The following is a 21,109-nucleotide window of genomic DNA, read 5'->3' as shown; positions in this document are numbered from 1 at the left end:
GAACCTCACCTGGTTTGTTGTACTTCTGCACAATGCATGATTTTCGAAGATGTGTTTGTGAACAGAGCCCAATTTTAATTGTGTTCTGCATATGCAATAATTGTGCATAATTCTAAAGGGTTGACTTTGGATACAGCACTGTTAGACATGGGTCAAAATGTTTTTAAAGAAGGAATGTCATATGTAGCACAGACACTGCAATTGAAACTTAAAATATTTGAATTTCAGGAAATTGAGAAGTTCCTCATAATTGATTACACAACTACATGTTCTTATATCATGAAACAAACATATTGGTTAGGGTAATGCCACGAAATGAAATGAGAAACTTAAGTACTTGGCCCAAGGAGAGACAGTAGTATAGTATGGCTGTTTGCACCATTTTTCTCAATAATTTCACTGTAAAATGCACAATTCCAACACAAAACTGTGTTTTAAAGTTCTCTGGCGAGACCCCCTGCTCTCCCCTGCCAGCATGTTTTGGCCCCTGCCACTGCGCTCCATCGCTCACTCGAACTGACCATGAATCATGTGGATCCTGGTTCCCTCCCAGGAGCCGCTGACCCCCGTCTGGCCCCATAAGCTGCCTCCACTACTGGACACAATTGCAGAACTGCGCGCTGCAGAAGCACTGCTCCCACCAGTTCCATAACTGGAACCCTAGGAGGGTTGTAACAGAAGCATGCCTTTGTAATTCGACAAGCAGACAATTATAACGTAATCAGCCACGGGCAATGTCAGCCTAGGCAGTATTCCAGGGGTGTTCTAGTCCTTTTATTAAAGCTACATAGCCTTCCACTTCGTACATTTATATTTCTGATATTGTATGCGCGCGTGCTCATGCATAAAAGCACTATGAATGATTGAAAATTCTGTCCACATGCACGCCCTTCCAAGCCTCCAGGAATGCGACCGTCTACCGTGCACGGGCTGTGTGCTACACTCGGGCTAGGGGGGGCGCGGTGTTTCAGGCGGCAGGGGGTATGTCTCTGCCACCCTCCCACCTCACCTGCAGAGTAGAAGCCGGGCGAGGGGCATGGGCGCGTGTGCGTGAGAAAGCGGTCGCTCTGGAGAGCGGGCTGGGGTTTGATTACAACTCCGGGGGTGTTGAACACCTCTTCCAAACACAAACCTCCCTTGACTTCCTGAACAGTGGGAGGAGCAGAAGAAAGAAGAGGGAAAACACACACACACACACAATTCCCAGAACATAATCCTCCTCTCTCCTCTGAGCGCAGATCAGAGGGGGAGTGTCTGGGACACTGGGAGACGCTCTCTACTGCACTCCTTGTGCCGTCTCTTCATGCATAATACAGTGGAGGGCACTTGTGCAACCCAGAATATTTGGAATATGTGCGCGTGTGACTAGAAGCCTTTGGAGAGGACAGTCAGTCATACAGGGCGTGCGCTGCCAACGCGCAGCCCACCTATCCGGGTCTGACAGGGGGAGATCGGGGTGCCTGGCTCTCTGCCCCCCACTGAATTTATAGACTTTGGTAGAAGCAATCAGGGGGTGGGAAGGTACACACCGGAGTGTGGTTGCTGGCAGCCGGGGTACCAGGGCAGGAGCCCGATGGCCGCTTATTAATTCGGGGTCCCCACCTGCCTGGATGGGCTGCAAGGTGAGCCTGCTTTGCTGCGAGGAGGACTCCCTGCGAATGCCGTACACGGGACGAGATGGAGGCAAGAGGGAAGAGGAGAGGAAGCAGCTGCTGGCAAAGGTAGGCGACGAGAAGAGGAGGGTTGCAAGCAGGACCTCGTATGGGCGCTGAACCTCACACTCGTGGATCCCAGTGTCCCGCGCGCAGGTCCAGTGTCTGGGGTTGGCTGGGTGGCGCAGGTGCGGCTGTAGTGTTGAGGGAGGAAGGCTCTGCGCTGCAGCTGCGCGGGAAAGTGTTAAAGGAAACATGTCCTTGGTTATAGAGGGTCGTGGGTAAAGGCTGCGGGCATTTATTAAATTACGTTAATTGCAAGCATGGTTTTGCGGTTGAAATGCAGTGATGGGTGAGGAGTGCTGACAAGGCGACCTGTTGTCCATGTGTGCAGAACGTGGGTAGGGAGATCTGGCCAGGTGGGCAGGTGACCCACGTGTGCCCTACACACACACATGCACTTGGGGACGAGGGGCGGGCAGGCACATATAACTCTCGCATTCCGAAGGATAACCATGTATACCCACACACATTTAGAGCTCGCTTTGTGGAATATATCGATCGAATGACTATTGATACATGCGCCCCGCTACGGTTCAGAATGTAGCTCAGTGTGTGAAGCACTTGTTACACGAGTTCATGTGGCACATCACACTGGCAAAGTGCGCCAGAACAAGCTCACCCTTTACTTTCTGCGATGAATACCCTTCAGTATATCAGCGTTTATGATTGTAACACGTTCTGCCACTCAAAACCTGTTTATATTCCTAACCCCCCAACACCCTACTTTCAATTATTGATATCAGAGCCTTAGGGGCTCTTTTTTTATTGACGTTAATAAAGACTACCCGTCACAGAATGCATTTGCTTTGTTTAAATGCAAGCCATCGCTGGGCAAGAGGTGCCCTGGCGACATAGTCATGTGGGCCCCCGCGTGCGGGGCTCTGCCGAGATCAAAACACGAGGGTACGCAAAGTAGGCATGTATTCATCACCTGTTTCTGTGCGCCACCAAACTTAGCAGACGCTGGGATTCGTGCCTTTGTCCCAGGTTCATTGGTCAGCAACATAACCACTAGAAAGAGGGCTCATCCTAACACGGATGTGTTGACGTGTGAAGAGACAGCCTTCGGCCGCCATGGGACCACAGGTGTTGCCTCTTTCAACATTTAAATATTTCCACTAGGTCTGTCCGGTTAGCAAAGCGCCCCAGCTCCCAATACGTATCTAATTCAATTGGTATTTTATTCCATTGCCTTCTGCTGCTTGCAGACCCGAATGTGCAACCAAAACCACACAGCTATACTTGCATTTCATCTTATTGCAATTATGTTTTGTTTTTACATATCGTTTGCAACCACCGTTTTGGGGATTGTGCAGCATTACACACAACAGGTGTCCATCGTATCTATTTGATGGCCACCAGGACTCTGTTGACCTCGGAAAGATGAAAGGATGAGTCGGTCATGCCTGGGCTCGAATCCGTGACCTGCAGACTGAGCTCAGATCACTGCAGTGAACCTGCGCCCAATAAGACTGGCGCATTCCATTTTAGAAAAGTCCTACATTACACACAGGACTGTTTGAAAGAACGAAGCCCAGCCCCCCCGACCCCCCCCCCCCCAGCCTTGGAGGTCTGAGGGGGGTGGGGTGATTACAAAGGGCATTTTTATGGATAGAAGGGGTCTTCCAACTGGGCCTTGATTCCAGCTACTCTTGTCGTTTTAATTCGGCCGCCTGAGAGTAGCGCTCTCATGGACCCTCGCCACCCTATGCTGGCTATAGAAGCGGACAGGGGCCTAGGAGACACATAAAATCTGGGGGGGGGGGCAGGGGACATCTTGGGGACTTGGCTTTATTTATTTATTTATCTATTTAGTGTGTTTTAGTCAAAGAACTCGACTTTTCACAAAATTAGAATTAAAATAGCAGTAAATATTAAATTACAAATATCACTGTATAAAACAAGAGAAAAGAAGAAAAGAAAACAGAAGAAAATTAAACGGTGCAGCAGCAAAGAACGTGTCTTTGTATGTTGCATTTCTGGATTTTTCATCTGACTATGAGCTCATGGTAAGAGAGAGGAAATAACAACTACTTCCAGTGGGCCACAGCTAGGACGCCAGCTTGCTAAGAGGCAGATCACCTGTGAGTGGGCTCCTGCCAAATAAAGGAGTTGAAGCCTTTTCTACCAACTGCAAGTTGCTACTTTTTGTGTGTGGGGCAAGGAGACGTGTGTGTCTCTTGGAATGGAAAGATGGGGGTTTCAAAGAAAGAGGAAATCTTGTTTGTACCTCTGAGTAAACCCTGTTATGGGAGTAGAGGGACCAGGTGTGTGATGTTGCTGCTTTGACTGTCCTCCGGGGAGGGGGGAGGGTACAGCAAACAAGGAGGATGAGCGATTGCAAGCCCACCCCCTTATAAGCACTCCCCAGGTCCGGGGCCAGATGTGTCGGACCCAGGGTATGGCTAGTAGGTGGGGTGTATGTGGACCCAGGTGGGTGGCCAGAGGGGCAGCCCGCTATGTGGGCTGCCACTGTAGCGCCCCTGCGAGGGCCGGGCCAGCCTCTCACAATGAGTCTGGTCCCTCTTATTGCATCTCATGCTGGCTTCAGAGCCTAGCCTTTCTTTGCCTTTGTTATTCTGAATGCAGAGCTGGACTCTGTTCCTTTCTCGTTTAACATTAGCTGCAAAGCTTGATCTATTTGATTCTCTCATATGTTACTAGGACGGCAGAGCATGGGTCCTCTGCCCTGTTGCATTATTCAAAGAGCCCCTCTGGCCTTTCTTTGCCCCTCCCTTGTCTCGCTGCTTGCTTGCTTAATACATACCTTCTTGCTTGAACACTCAACATATTCCCCCTAACACAGCAATGGCAGCTGCAGTCTGTCTTAATTTCTATTTGTTCTGTGTCTTGAATTGGCCTCTTATTTCCGCTTTTCTGTCTGCAGGGGAAAGGCATTTGCCAGTCACTAGGAAAACAAAAGATACAAATGAATAGGTCCAAGGATGCTAGGCTCAGAACAACACCTCCACATGTATTATCAAACTCTGCATTGCTAAGGAAGGAATCACTCTTCAATAGTGTGTTGTAGAGATAAATCTCATTTTTTTATATTAAAGTTGTGTGCAAAAAGACATAAATCCAACATTTAGAGAAATTAAGACATCAACATGGTTTGCTAAAACAGAACAATCAGACAAAAAAACAGAAAGATATTTACAACACACAGTGCCAAAAAAACATTTTTTGGGACAATCTCCAAATTGTGTGTGTGTAACAAACCCGACTGCTATTAGGATTTTCCAAGAAATTCACATATTGCTGTGTACATATTCAAGTCAACATTTGTGGAAAACACATAGAACAATGGTGGGTACACAAAATTATTTTTCTTGCGTAAACAGCATTAATGTGCTGTAGTTTTGGGGGGAGTAGTGCGTCTACACCAGGTGTTTCAGCCGTTTCTAGGTGGGCTAGGTGTGCCTCATCTTTAACACAGCCTTCATCAGGACGGAGTTCTGTGTAGATTGACGTCTGTGCTGCAGGGGAAGGAGACTACAGTCAGGGGGGTGTCTAGCCAAAATTATTTAGTTTGAATGAATCACGTGTGGTTGATGTAAAATCAAAAAGCACATAGTTTACCTATGGGTTAATAGATTTCACAGGCGCTAAATTTGAGATCTGCTAGCCGCATGGGCTGGTCTCTGTATGGTCCTGTTGCAAATAACAGAGAACGAGAGAAGCAAAGGGAGGTTGAAGCTAAACATGTCCCCGTTTAAAAAGGCATGAAAAAAAGTTTTTTATTATATGCAGGGAAAAAAGTCTTACCTCTCGCTGGAGGTCGAAAAATGCTGATCCAGGGTGTTATCAGTGGGAAACAGACACGGCTTGCACAGCTAAAAAATATATATGGCTCAAGGTGAGTGTGGTTACCTAGTAACAACTGTCTCATATATATAGCAGTAAGTGCAGGGTTTATTTTAAAGTACCTCTGAGGGTTGCAGCATGGGCAGCCTGTCTGCCAAAAAAGCTGGAGCTCCTCAGGCTGCTGTGTCACAGTTGAGACTGCAGGGGCCTGACTGCAAAGCGTTGGTAACGCTGTTGCTAGGTCCCTGTAGGTATTTATATGTCAGCCATCTTGGAATGGCCCTAGAATCGAGTGAGAAACAAAATGATGGATTCTGCTCCATCCGGGGGGCACAAAAAAAGCTCAATCAATTATGGGTGTGATTAGTGTCAACGCGTGTCTAAAAAGTTAATTTAGACAATATTGTTGACAAACGGTTGTCATGGCAACCGTAAGCATTGCGGGGTGGCATTGGTTTTTTATACTCTGAGACAACATAGCTAATGGCCCCATGAGGTTGTGATTTCCGAAAATACTTCATTTCAATATGTTGTGGCATGGATCACAAAATGTTTATGTGTCTCAGGAATCTCAGCAGAGAAAAACCATAATTAATAGGTGGACAGTTTGTATTGTATTACTAACAGCCCGAGAGGGTGAGAATTAGGGCGTGTCGCCTGGAAACTTAATACATAGTTTCATAATGACAGAAAACATTTGGAATTAACAAAGAAAGTATAGTTTTTCATGTAGGTGATTTCATACATTGACCAAAAAAAACACACAGTGTCATAATGTCTACTGACTTCTGCATTTCATGAAATGAAAAAATGATCATAGTGTTAAGAAGTTCATAGCTCATACTCAATCATTGGGCACATGTCATTACAGGAAAGACTTCCATTCAACTGACACATTTAGACCAGCCTGAACGGAGTTAAGTCTGTGGACCCACCGTTGTTCTAATTGGGTCAGCGTTTTGTTCAGTTCCCCCCCACGCTTTGCTGGTTTCACTTTTTGGAGGACAAACCATCTTAGATCAGTATCACTATGGTTCTTACTGATAAAATGCTCTACTAGGGGCTTGTCTGCTACCTTGTTCCTGATACAGGAACGATGTTCAGAAATGCGCATTTTGATGGCACGTGTGGTTTTGCCTATGTAGAGGAGTTTGCAAGGGCATTGTATTACATATATGACACCCTTCGTGTTGCAGTTTGTAAAATCTTTCATTGTCCATTTAACTTGTGTATGTTCGAAAGATTTCTTTTGTAGGGTCAAAGGGCATGCCACACATTGACCACATTTGTGATGTCCGACTATCGGAGGTAAATCCCATAGTGTGTTCTGTGTTTGTGGGGGTGGCTCTATGAAGGTGTGTACTAGAGCGTCTCTTAGATTTCTGTTTTTCTTGAAAACAAAACATGGCACATTGTGCAGAGTGCCGGGGTGTTTCACCAAATGCCAGTTCTTCTTGATGGTTTTCTGGATCAATAGGCTCAAGGGTCCAAAAGTGGTGACACATACCAGTCTTCCCAAATCTTTTTTTGGTTTGTTTTCCAAACAGATTTCTCTAGGTGTATGTTTGGCTCTCTTTTTGGCTTGGTTGATGGCCTTTTTTGGATAGCCTCTCTCTGCAAGTCGTTGGGTTAGTCCTTCCGCATGTTGATGGAATTTTGCCAGGTCTGAACAATTTCTTCGTATACGCAAAAATTGTCCGTAAGGTAAATTGTACTTTAATCCCATCGGATGATAACTTTGGAAGTGCAACAAAGTGTTGCGGTCCGTGGGTTTTCGAAACAACTCAGTTTTTAGTCGATCCCCGGTCTTGTAGATATGCAGATCCAAGAAATCTATTTGGTGGTGGTCCCAATGCATGGTAAAATTAATGTGGGTATTTCTTAAGTTGATCCAACTGTGGAACTGTTGTAGTTCCAAAGGTGTCCCCTGCCATATAATAATCACGTCGTCAATGTATCTCTTCCATAATCAGATGTTTCCTAGGAAGTGGCTGTCTGGCGGGAAGACATGGTTCTTTTCGTAGCGGGCCATATATAGATTGGCAATGTCCGGGGCGAAAGTAGCGCCCATACTCACACCTTTAGTTTGTTTGTAGATTTGGTTCTGGAACAGGAAGAAATTTTCAGACATTGCCAATCTAGTGCACTCAAGGATGAAATTTGTGGGGGTAGAATCTAAGTCTTCTCTGGTGTTCAGGATGTCACGAATGGCTTCTAGACCTTCTTGTTGTGGTATCGATGTATATAGAGCCTCGACATCCATTGTGACAAGGAGGCTATCGGTGGTGAGGATGATGTCGTCAAGTAAGTTAATAGTGTGTGTGGTATCCTTTAGGTAGGAGGGCATTTTGATTACAAAAGGTTTTAGAAAATAGTCTGTGTAAAGGGACAAAGGTTCCAGGAGGGATTCACACGCCGATACAATCGGTCTACCGGGCGGTTTTTCTGAATTTTTATGCATCTTTGGGATGATATAGAAGGCTGGAATGCGTGGGTTGGTTTTGTTCAAGAACATCTTCTCATCTTCACATATCCAACCTTGCGTGAGGGCGTGTTGAGTGAGGCTTGTAATTTCGTCTTGGAGGACCTTGGTAGGGTTGTATTCCAAAGGTAGGTAAGCTTCTCGATCGCCCAGTAGTCGTAGGCACTCAATGTTGTAATCAGAGGTATCCCAAACGACTATGCCGCCCCCTTTGTCTGCGGGCTTGATTGGGATTGATCTGTCGGTTTCCAAATTTCTCATAGCAATCCTTTCTTCTTTGTCAAGGTTATCGCTGTAGAAGTTGTCTTTTTTAAAACCAGCTAGTATGGTCTTGGTGACTATCTTCTCAAAAGTTATGATCTCGACGGGAGTCGAGCCAGGTGGAGGATAGAACTTGGATTGTTCTTTTAAACCTGTAGTGTTGTCTGACTTATTCTGTGGTTGTTGTTGTCCAGTGTCTCTGCACGAAGGTAAGTAAACTTCAAAAAAATGTTTCAAACGTACATTTCTGAAGAATTTCCGCAGTTCTAATTCAATCTCGAAAGGTCGTGCCTTTTGGGCAGGGACGAAGGATAAACCCTTGGCGAGGAGCCTTAATTCTGGTGGGGTCATAAAGCGGGTGGATAAGATGAAGACTGGTATCCCTGGTTCTGTCCTTGGTTTTGGTACCACTGGCGCGTTCTCATTCGCTGTCCTGGTTGCGTCGGTCGTCTCCTGGGTCTTCCTCTTTGTCCGCCCCTGGGAAAAAAAAGGTTGTGGTTGCTGTTGCACTGTAGATCCCGGTAGGCTTGAGGTACTTCCACTCCCACTGGAGGAGGTCCCTGCGAAATTGACTGATCTATTTCTCCGATTGTAGTTTTGGCTTGCTTGTAAATCTGTGTAGTATGTAGGTCTGACAAAAGGATAGGTTTTTTCTTCTGAATAGTTCGCTAGGTCTTTTTTGAACTTGTCCACCTTCCTGTCCAGTGTCAGATTTTTGAACTTGGTGATTTCCAACTCCAATTTATCCAGCTTATCCTTAGCATCCTGAATAGATTTGTCTTCGAGAAACTTTTTTCCAAATCGATTAATTCAGCGCCTTGTTTTTCACATTCCTCTTTAGCCGTGTCTATAACCAGAATCAACCAATCGCGGCTGCATTTATTTCCAACCCCACTAAAGTTTTTCGTGAACTTAGGGTTATCTGTAAATACCCTGGGGATGTTCCGTACCTGGAGGCCTTCGGGTATTATGCCGGCCCTCAAGTATTCGAGCATGAACTTGCCATGTAGCTCTGTTCGAATTATTCTTTTTTTCTTTTGATTGAGTATTTCTAATTGGTCCTCAGTCAAACCTCTAGTGAGCACACCCTCCTCGTTTCGTAGTGTGGAGGTGGTCTCAGAGTATAAAAAACCAATGCCACCCCGCAATGCTTACGGTTGCCATGACAACCGTTTGTCAACAAAATTGTCTAAATTAACTTTTTAGACACGCGTTGACACTAATCACACCCATAATTGATTGAGCTTTTTTTGTGCCCCCCGGATGGAGCAGAATCCATCATTTTGTTTCTCACTCGATTCTAGGGCCATTCCAAGATGGCTGACATATAAATACCTACAGGGACCTAGCAACAGCGTTACCAACGCTTTGCAGTCAGGCCCCTGCAGTCTCAACTGTGACACAGCAGCCTGAGGAGCTCCAGCTCGTACTTTTTTGGCAGACAGGCTGCCCATGCTGCAACCCTCACAGGTACTTTAAAATAAACCCTGCACTTACCGCTTTATATATGAGACAGTTGTTACTAGGTAACCACACTCACCATGAGCCATATATATTTTTTAGCTGTGCAAGCCGTGTCTGTTTCCCACTGATACCACCCTGGATCAGCATTTTTCGACCTCCAGCGAGAGGTAAGACTTCTTTCCCTGCATATAATAAAACACTTTTTTTCATGCCTTTTTAAACGGGGACAAGTTTAGCTTCAACCTCCCTTTGCTTCTCTCGTTCTCTGTTATTTGCAACAGGACCATACAGAGACCAGCCCATGCGGCTAGCATATCTCAAATTTAGCGCCTGTGAAATCTATTAACCCATAGGTAAGCTATGTGCTTTTTGATTTTACATCAACCACACGTGATTCACTCAAACTAAATAATTTTGGCTCAGACACCCCCCTGACTGTAGTCTCCTTCCCCTGCAGCACAGACGTCAATCTACACAGAACTCCGTCTTGATGAAGGCCGTGTTAAAGATGAGGCACACCTAGCCCACCTAGAAACGGCTGAAACACATGGTGTAGACGCACTACTCCCCCCAAAACTACAGCACATTAATGCTGTTTACGCAAGAAAAATAATTTTGTCTACCCACCATTGTTCTATGTGTTTTCCACAAATGTTGACTTGAATATGTACACTGCAATATGTGAATTTCTTGGCAAATCCTAATAGGAGTCGGGTTTGTTACACACACACAATTTGGAGATTGTCCCAAAAAATGTTTTTTTGGCACTGTGTGTTGTAAATATCTTTCTGTTTTTTTGTCTGATTGTTCTGTTTTAGCAAACCATGTTGATGTCTTAATTTCTCTAAATGTTGGATTTATGTCTTTTTGCACACAACTTTAATATAAAAAAATGAGATTTATCTCTACAACACACTATTGAAGAGTGATTCCTTCCTTAGCAATGCAGAGTTTGATAATACATGTGGAGGTGTTGTTCTGAGCCTAGCATCCTTGGACCTATTCATTTGTATCTTTTGTTTTCCTAGTTAACCCTCCTGGGTAGAATAGGTTCCACACCAGGAACCCTATTTTTTTATTCATTTGCCAGTCACTGCCATGATGGTTCTACCTGGCCATAAGAGGGCAACAGCTAGCCAATATTGGAAGAACATGGCATATGACGCCAGAGGCTGGCAACTGCCTTCTTAATGCCTACACAAGAGACACAACTCTTGCCTTTGTTTCTAACAGTAATTCAGTGGATGAAGAAATGCGAGAACACACATATTGCTTATAAATGAAGGGGATGATGTCACACTTGGTTAAGGCATTTTGATCACACCAGGAGCTCATTTCCAGCTGCAATTAAGCGATTACCTTTTAGACTTCTGGCTTTAAATAATGTTAGTATCACCTGGAAAGCACAGAGGTTGCTCAACAGGTATCCTGGAGCACAAGGGGTACCCTACTCGTGGGCATGGATGATTAGAGGGCATTCTTGCCCTGGTTTGGAGCCTGGCACCTACAGCCATGATGGGGCAGGGGCCTATTACTTTTGGTTGTACGTACCCTTTGAGGGAGAGCAGACATTGCCCCCTGCTTTAGCCCACTAACAGCTCTGCTTTGCAACTTTATCACACATACTTGTCAGGTGGCATGTAACTCAATGCTACTAATGTTATCAGCTTCAGAAGTCTGGAATCCTTTGCCGCATCAACTAGGGTACAGGCTTGCCACCTGAGACTTACACATGTCTGAGTCGGCATCTGTCGCCCTGTGGGGAAGACACAAACAGAAAGAGCAGGGCACAGTGCCCTTGTGGGTTTTTCACACTTCTTCCTCGGGGTGGGCACAATTCACTCCGCAGAGAAAGGGGCTGGGCAACATTCTCCCACTTTGACAATGTCACCCAAAGAGCAAAATTGGCCTTTTGAAATACCTCTGTCGACTTATTATTGCACAATCCACGCTGATGGGTTTAAGCACCTGCTTAACGCCAGATGGCAATTAAGGGAATTTGCCAACGCACTCAAGAAGCACAGGACACCCTCGTACCAGCGACATGCCATGCTCACTCATTCTGACCATGAATCGGCATTTATCTGGGGTCATGTTAAATGTATTTATTTATTTATTTATTACATGTGTAGCATCACGCAAAATCCCCAAGCATCAAGGCGCAAAGTAAACTGCATGGAGTGGACCACTTCCATTGGTGCACGTTTTTACTTTTCCGCCACAAAATGGAAGATTTTAGCGTAAAAGGCAGGTGAAATCAAATTGCTTTTCCACTTTGTGAGTGTAAATAACTCACACAATTAGCGATTGCTGGCGGAATTGACAATGGCTTCCTCTGGACTCTGCCCGCTTTTACCAGGTTTAATTTCCAAGCAGATCCCAGAGGAATCCCTTTCCTTATTTCCAGCATGAGAATCCATGCTGGCAGTAAGGCCGCATTTGTCTGGTGCAGCGGGAAATACAAGGGGTCCTGGTGTGTCCACTCGGCTCCCAAACTCCACCCAGAATATGCATGAAAATCACCAATTAGAAAAAGCAACAGTAATAGTGTTTTCTACCACTTTTTCTTAACCAATTGACCTGGAAAATGCTGTGTTGCATCGGAAGCTGAATGCATTCACTCTGACTATTATCCCACTGGAAGATTAAGCCAGGTGCTGAACACAGGTGTTACATATTCCTGTGCACAATCTGCATTTGGAGAATTAACTAACGGAGCTACCTTACAAATGATATCTCCTCTGGGGCTTTACCGTCTTAACCCCTTAAATGCCATGGGTATTTCCCCCCAGTGCAAAGGCCTTTTTTGGTGATTTCGGTATGTCACCATTCAATCCCTTGTAACTTCTTTGTTACATGAGATATCTCGGCCAAAGTTGGCCCTTTTTTCCCCACATGTAGGCAGTCATAACGCCACCCAGGAATCCGAGTTTGCTGTAGGGGGGTTAGAGAAAATAACCAAAAAGGAGAACATTTGTTTTTTTTCTCCAAAAATGCCAATAAAATGTTGCACTAAGAAGCCTGTGGTGTTTTCCTTGTAAGAGCTAGGAACAAATGGTTTGCGGTGCTGGATTCACCATTGTCCAGGCTTTCAAGAACAGATTGAGTGGAAACCAAAATAACATATTTTGATATGCTAATCAGCCGTTTTGTGAGAGGTAGGCGATTTTGGCATTTTTTGTCCAATAGGACATGCATGGACGGAATGGAAGAAAAGGGTAGGAAAGCTGAATGGGAAGCCAGAAAGGCATACATTTCTGAAAAGTAGACAATATTCCAAGTTTAGGAAGGTGTGAACTGCACAGGTCAGGCAACAACTATGTAGGGAAAGATTCCATACTTTGGGGGGAAATCGGGAAAATGACAGAAAAAAACCCACAATTTCCACATATTTCACTCTGGTCACCCCCCGAAACACGCAGCCAATAAAACATGGCCTACCTTCCCACGTTCCCACAGGTTTCCCTACAAAAACGGTACCTCACATGTGTGGGTGCACCTACCTGGGTTCAAAGGGAAAAGCCTAAAACACTGGTAACCCCAAGTCTTTTCGCACAGCAGATTTTCAGGAATTTTGCTCATGTGGACGACCTACAGATTTGGGCCTAGGGTGTCGAAGCCACGAAGGAAAACAGGCAACCCCATGCATTTCCGAAAAGAAGACACCCGTGGGAATCCATAGAGGTCTGACTTGCGCAAATCGGCCCATAATTTATCACCCACAATCCCTGACAAACTCTGAAATTTAGTGGAAAAAACACAAATTTCACTTTGGGATTGTGGGTAATAAAGTTTGGGGCGATTCATGCAAGTCAGACCTCTGTGGATTCCCACCGTTGTCTTCTTTTCGGAAATACATTGGGTACCCTATTTTCCTTCTTGGCTTTGACACCCTAAGCCCAAATCTGTAGGTTGTCTCCCCAAACCCTTTGGGGGTTACCAGTGGTTTAGCCTTTTGCCTTTGTGCCAAGGTAGGTTCACCCACACATGTGAGGTACCGTTTATGTCAGGACACCTGTGGGAACGCGGGAAGGTAGGACATGTGGTGTTGGCAACGTATTTCGGTGGGTGGCAAGAGGGAAATGTCTGGAAATTGTAGTTTTTTTCACCAAATTTCAGTCTTTGCCAGGGATTGTGGGTAGTACATTCTGGGACGATTCGCGCAAGTCAGACCTCTGTGGATTCCCACGGTTGTCCTCTTTTTGGAAATGCATGGGGTTCCCTGTTTTCCTTGGTGGCTTCGACACCCTAGGCCCAAATCTGTATGTTGTCCACATGAGCAAAATCTGCTCTGCCGAAAGGCTTGGGGTTACCAGTGGGTTAGCCTTTTGGCTTTGCGCCTAGGTAGGTGCACCCACACATGTGAGGTACCATTTTCGTCGGGACACCTGTGGGAATGCAGGATGGCAGGACATGTGTTGTTGGCGGCGTGTTTCAGTGGGTGGCCAGAGTGAAATGTCTGAAAATTGTGTTTTTTTCCACCAAATTTCAGAGACATTTCTCTCTGCCCACCCACGGAAACACGCCGCCAACAACAGATGTCCTACCATCCCACATTCCCACAGGTGTCCCGACGAAAATGGTACCTCACATGTGTGGGTGCACCTACCTAGAAAAGGCTAACCCACTGGTAACCCCCAGCCATTCGGCAGAGCAGATTTTGCTCATGTGGACGACATACAGATTTGGGCCTAGGGTGTCGAAGCCACCAAGGAAAACAGGGAACCCCATGCATTTACAAAAAGAGGACACCCGTGGGAATCCACAGAGGTCTGACTTGCGCGAATCGTCCCAGAATGTTTTACCCACAATCTCTGGCAAAGTCTGAAATTTGGTGAAAAAAACTGCAATTTCCAGACATTTCCCTCTTACCACCCACCGAAACAAGCTGCCAACACCACATGTCCTACCTTGCCGCGTTCCCACAGGTGTCCCGACATAAACGGTACCTCACATGTGTGGGTGAACCTACCTGGGCACAAAGGGAAAAGGCTAAACCACTGGTAACCCCCAAAGGGTTTGGGGAGACAACCTACAGATTTGGGCCTAGGGTGTCAAAGCCACGAAGGACAATAGGGTACCCAATGCATTTCCGAAAAGAAGACACCCATGGGAATCCACAGAGGTCTGACTTGCGCGAATCGCCCCAGACTTTATTACCCACAATCCCAGACAAAGTGAAATTTGTGTTTTTTCCACTAAATTTCAGATTTTGTCAGGGATTGTGGGTCATAAATTATGGGGCGATTTGCTCAAGTCAGACCTCTATGGATTCCCACGGGTGTCTTCTTTTCGGAAATGCATGGGGTTCCCTGTTTTCCTTCGTGGCTTCGACACCCTAGGCCCAAATCTGTAGGTTGTCCACATGAGCAAAATTCCTGAAAATCTGCTGTGCGAAAAGACTTGGGGTTACCAGTGTTTTAGGCTTTTCCCTTTGAACCCAGGTAGGTGCACCCACACATGTGAGGTACCATTTTTGTCGGGAAACCTGTGGGAGCGTGGGAAGGTAGGCCATGTGTTATTGGCTGTGTGTTTCGGTGGGTGACCAGAGTGAAATATGTGGAAATTGTGTTTTTTTTTTCTGTCATTTTCCCGATTTCCCCCCAAAGTATGGAATCTTTCCCTACATAGTTGTTGCCTGACCTGCGCAAATCACCCCTTCCTAAACTTGGAATATTGTCTCCTTTTCAGAAATGTATGTCTTTCTGGCTTCCCATTCAGCTTTCCTACCCTTTTCTTCCATTCCGTCCATGCATGTCCTATTGGACAAAAAATGCCAAAATCGCCTACCTCTCACAAAATGGCTGATTAGCATATCAACATATGTTATTTTGGTTTCCACTCAATCTGTTCTTGAAAGCCTGGAAAATGGCGAATCCAGCACAGCAAACCATTTGTTCCTAGCTCTTACAAGGAAAACACCACAGGCTTCTTAGTGCAACATTTTATTGGCATTTTCGGAAAAAAAAACAAATGTTCTCCTTTTTGGTTATTTTCTCTAACCCCCCTACAGCAAACTCGGATTCCTGGGTGGCGTTATGACTGCCTACATGTGGGGAAAAAAGGGCCAACTTTGGCCGAGATGTCTCATGTAACAAAGAAGTTACAAGGAATTGAATGGCGACATACCGAAATCACCAAAAAAGGCCTTTGCACTGGGGGGAAATACCCATGGCATTTAAGGGGTTAAGACGGTAAAGCCCCAGAGGAGATATCATTTGTAAGGTAGCTCAGTTAGTTAATTCTCTAAATGGAGATTGCGCACAGGAATATGTAACACCTGTGTTCAGCACCTGGCTTAATCTTCCAGTGGGATAATAGTCAGAGTGAATGCATTCAGCTTCCGATGCAACACAGCATTTTCCAGGTCAATTGGTTCAGAAAAAGTGGTGGAAAACACTATTACTGTTGCTTTTTCTAATTGGCCAGATTTTCATGCATATTCTGGGTGGAGTTTGGGAGCCGAGTGGACACACCAGGACCCCTTGTATTTCCCGCTGAACCAGACAAATGCGGCCTTACTGCCAGCATGGATTCTCATGGTGGAAATAAGGAAAGGGATTCCTCTTGGATCTGCTTGGAAATGAAACCTGGTAAAAGCAGGCAGAGTCCAGAGGAAGCCATTGTCAATTCCGCCAGCAATCGCTAATTGCGTGAGTTATTTACACTCCCAAAGTGGAAAAGCAATGTGATTTCACCTGCCTTTTACGCAAAAATCTTCCATTTTGTGGCGGAAAAGTAAAAACGTGCACCAATGGAAGTGGTCCACTCCATGCAGTTTACTTTGCGCATTGATGCTTGGGGGTTTTGCGTGATGCTACACATGTAAGAAATAAATAAATACATTTAACATGACCCCAGATAAATGCGAATTCGTGATCAGAATGAGTGAGCATGGCATGTCGCTGGTACGAGGGTGTCCTGTGCTTCTTGAGTGCGTTGGCAAATTCCCTTAATTGCCATCTGGCGTTAAGCAGGTGCTTAAACCCATCAGTGTGGATTGCGCAATAATAAGTCGACAGAGGTATTTCAAATGGCCAATTTTGCTCTTTGGGTGACATTGTCAAAGTGGGAGAATGTTGCCCAGCCACTTTTGCTGAGGAGTAACTTGTGCCCACCCCGAGGAAGAAGTGTGAAAAACCCACAAGGGCACTGTGCCCTGCTCTTTCTATGTGTGTCTTCCCCACAGGGTGACAGATGCCGACTCAGACATGTGTAAGTCTTAGGTGGCAAGCCTGCACCCTAGTTGATGTGGCAAAGGATTCCAGACTTCTGAGGCTGATAACATTAGTAGCATTGAGTTACATGCCACCTGACAGGTATGTGTGATAAAGTTGCAAAGCAGAGCTGTTAGTGGGCTAAAGCAGGAGGCAATGTCTGCCCACCCTCAAAGGGTACGTACAACCAAAAGTAATAGGCCCCTGCCCCATCATGGCTGTAGGGGCCAGGCTCCAAACCAGGGCAAGAATGCCCTCCAATCATCCATGTCCACGAGTAGGGTAGCCCTTGTGCTCCAGGATCCCTGTTGAGCAACCTCTGTGCTTTCAAGGTGATACTAACGTTATTTAAAGCCAGAAGTCTAAAAGGTAATCGCTTAATTGCAGCTGGAAATGAGCTCCTGGCCTGATCAAAATGTCTTAACCAAGAGTGACATCATCCCCTTCATTTATAAGCAATATGTGTGTTCTTGCCTTTCTTCATCCACTGAATTTCTGTTAGAAACAAAGGCAAGAGTTGTGTCTCTTGTGTAGGCATAAGGAAGGCAGTTGCCAGCCTCTGGCGTAATATGCCATGTTCTTCCAATATTGGCTAGCTGTTGCCCTCTTATGGCCAGGTAGAACCATCATGGCAGTGACTTTAAAATGCCTTTCCCCTGCAGACAGAAAAACGGAAATAAGAGGCCAATTCAAGACACAGAACAAGTAGAAATTAAGACAGACTGCAGCTGCCATTGCTGTGTTAGGGAGAATATGTTGAGTGTTCAAGCAAGGAGGTATGTATTAAGCAAGCAAGCAATGAGACAAGGGAGGGGCAAAGAAAGGCCAGAGGGGCTCTTTGAATAATGCAACAGGGCAGAGGACCCATGCTCTGCCGTCCTAGTAACATATGAGAGAATCAAATAGATCAGGCTTTGCAGTAAATGTTAAACGAGAAAGGAACAGAGTCCAGCTCTGCATTCAGAATAACAAAGGCAAAGAAAGGCTAGGCTCTGAAGCCAGCATGAGATGGAATAAGAGGGACCAGACTCATCGTGAGAGGCTGGCCCGGCCCTCGCAGGGGCGCTACAGGGGCAGCCCACATAGCGGGCTGCCCCTCTGGCCACCCACCTGGGTCCACATACACCCTACCCACTAGGCATACCCTGGGTCCGACACATCTGGCCGTGGACCTGGGGAGTGCTTATAAGGGGGTGGGCTTGCGATCGCTCATCCTCCTTGTTTGCTGCACCCCCCCCCCGTCCCCAGAGGACAGTCAAAGCAGCAACATCACACACCTGGTCCCTCTACTCCCATAACAGGGTTTGCTCAGAGGTACAAACAATATTTCCTCTTACTTTGAAACCCCCATCTTTCCATTCCAAGAGACACACACGTCTCCTTGCCCCACACAAAAAAAGTAGCAACTTGCAGTTGGTAGAAAAGGCTTCAACTCCTTTATTTGGCAGGAGCCCACTCACAGGTGATCTGCCTCTTAACAAGCTGGCTTCCTAGCTGTGGCACACTGGAAGTAATTGTTATTTCCTCTCTCTTACCATGAGCTCATAGTCAGAGGAAAAATCCAGAAATGCAACATGCAAAGACATGTTCTTTGCTGCTGCATTGTTTAATTTTCTTCTGTTTTCTTTTCTTCTTTTCTCTTGTTTTATACAGTGATATTTGTAATTTAATATTTACTGCTATTTTAATTCTAATTTTGTGAAAAGTCGAGTTCTTTGACTAAAACACACTAAATAAATAAATAAATAAAGCAAAGTCCCCAAGATGTCCCCTGTCCTCCCTAGATTTTATGTGTCTCCTACGCCCCTGCCCACATGCTCCAAAGTCTTCTCACAGATTCCAAAAATAAAATCCCCTCCACCACGTTTGTTTGAACCCCCACCTGTACATCATGAGGACAATGTAATGCACTGTAATACACTGAACACAAACACGATCACAAGCACAGTGGTGTCTTCAGGCCCTGGACTCCAAGGTGACTCATTCTTCACCGGTACTTGATTGGGGGGCTGTAAGGTAGGTGTGTATTGTGCTTTTAGGTAGTCAGTGGCTGCCTTGAAGTTAGTAAACCATTACATTATTTAGAAGGGCTGTGTTTTGTTTTGGAAAGTGCAGATGTCTTCAAGTTAATGGACCAAGGAGCAGTGCTTCTGTGTGGGGCATAGGACAGCAAATGCTGCACCCACCTCATATGAGACCTACTGCCGGTCGACCGGCATGTACTGTCAACATAATTACAGGATATTATTATTTTCAGCAAGTTGTGATGCCAGAACTACAGGGTTATGAGAATAGCATCTTCTATTACATATGCAATAAAGTATCCCCTACCATGCATTATAATGATATTGCAAGTCACCATGGAGTTCCGTAGCCAACTACAAGAATGAGGCCTAAGACCAACTTTCTTTGATAAGGTCACAGAACTGAATTAGATTTCATAAAAAAGTATTACAGTCAGATGCTATGGTTTAAGTTGAGAGCCCTCCTCTGCTAATGTCTAGCAGTGCAATAAAGAAACATCCTGCTATAAAAGTCTCCTTGTCAGCTAATGGCAGTGACCTGTCACAGTTTAGAAGAAAGGGACCTGAAAAGTTAGAAACACCTTATTGACATACTAGAAGACATCGCAGTTTTAACAACGATTTGATGCGTGAATATAGATCGGGTAGGATTGATGTATTAATTAAAGTGGGTGGATGTGGGGTGAGGGCTGCAGGGGGATTCTCCCCACATCAGTTGTACTTAAAATGATGATTTCCAATGACCAGGCCTTTCTTTGCTCTAACATTAATTGCCATTATTCAGTGAGTGATAACCTTTGCATTGCTGGCGGTTCACAGACCTCACCAGCTCTAGATGCTGTTGGCCTGATTCACAGTGTTTTTCAATGGGATCATGCCATTATAAAAGGCTTCTGTGAATCAGGCCCTATATCTCCCCACTCTCACTGGGAACTAAGAGGAGTGGGCCTCTCAATATCTTGAAACAGGTGTTTTTAATATCTTTTAAGCAGCCAGTGACAACCTGATGACTTTCTTCCCATCTTAATATCACTGGAAGGCAAACCCATAACACCTTGTAACCACAGATTTCCTTTGGAAGGGGTGGATGTTGGTATGTGTCCCCCAGAACATTTGACCCCAGGAACCGCATGGGGTTGTATCTTCTTTTTGTCTATATTATGTTATCTGGTCTCGGGTCACACAAGGACCATTCAGATAAGCAGCAGACCTCGAAATCAAATGCAGCTTAGACAGTGAATCCGAGCCTGATTCCCAGAATTCTCCCTAAGGAATAGCAGTGATATTGCGCTCATGCTGGCACTGCTAAGTCGACCATACAGGCAGCCCTGAAAGACGGGCCATTGCAGTAGTGCAGGAAAACATTGTACAAAGCTCTCACCACTGCTACGGTGCTTCTACCTCTTATCCACTCAGATGAGCACCCCTTTAAGGAAATTCCCAGATCCTTTGCAGAGATGGACTTCGCGTAAAGTACAGGGGGAGGCTCAAAGAACAGTGGCCATCTTGCCGAGGCCAACGTCGTTCTTCCGCAGCTCAACCCAGTCAGGTGCCGCGGGGATAGGAAGATTTCAACGTGGACGTGTTGGTCGAATTCATCAAATTGCTTTGAACGAAATTGTCCGCAAATATAAATTATTTTCGATGTAAACGCATCGAACCGCACATAGCATATGTCGTGACATGGGTTCAGGGATGTCTTTATGGGGTGGCAAAAGGGGCACTTGCTCCAGGCCCTCACCTTGGAGGTGAGGCAAAAAATGCAGCTGGATTAAAATAAGTCTGTTTCCATTAGTTACCACAATTAAATATCACACAACAGGATTTGTTATGGTGTGCTCGTGAGGCTCTAAACATGTTGCCTTCTGTTGTTGAGAAGTACATTCTGCTCTCATCTTTTCATCCTGTACTGATTTCTATGTTCACTGTTGCATACATAGTTTGTGCACAACAGCTGTTGCATTCTCGGCTTTCTGTGGGGATTATGTTGATCATGTGCAATAGCCAAAGTTGAAATGGATATTGATGAATTGAAGTGTCACGCTGGTTCAGAGGATAGCTCAGTGTGTTAAGCACTCATTTCAGAGATGTGCGTTCCTATGCAACATTCTAGCAAGTCTGATATAGCCTTTCCAATGT

The 21,109-nt window shown here is 45.4% G+C and overlaps 1 protein-coding gene across 3 annotated transcripts in view; it reads left to right on the top strand.

Annotated features, from left to right (window-relative positions):
* The first annotated feature begins 1,223 nt into the window (after positions 1–1,223).
* TNS1 (tensin 1) overlaps positions 1,224–21,109 on the top strand; it is a 2,137,091-nt gene continuing 2,117,205 nt past the window's right edge. For 2 of the 3 annotated variants that reach the window (XM_069616815.1, XM_069616816.1), the window contains exon 1: positions 1,224–1,721. In XM_069616815.1, coding sequence (XP_069472916.1) covers positions 1,611–1,721 — 111 coding nt within the window. In that variant the 5' untranslated portion in view covers positions 1,224–1,610. The remainder of the gene's footprint in view (positions 1,722–21,109) is intronic. The other variant, XM_069616817.1, reaches the window with a different exon arrangement.

Source organism: Ambystoma mexicanum, chromosome 9 (genome assembly GCF_040938575.1).
Source record: "Ambystoma mexicanum isolate Mex_15411 chromosome 9, UKY_AmexF1_1, whole genome shotgun sequence".
In the NCBI taxonomy this organism is placed as follows: Eukaryota; Metazoa; Chordata; class Amphibia; order Caudata; family Ambystomatidae; genus Ambystoma; species Ambystoma mexicanum.
Note: the sequence above shows the minus strand (reverse complement) of the source record. Positions and strands in the feature narration are given on the sequence as shown.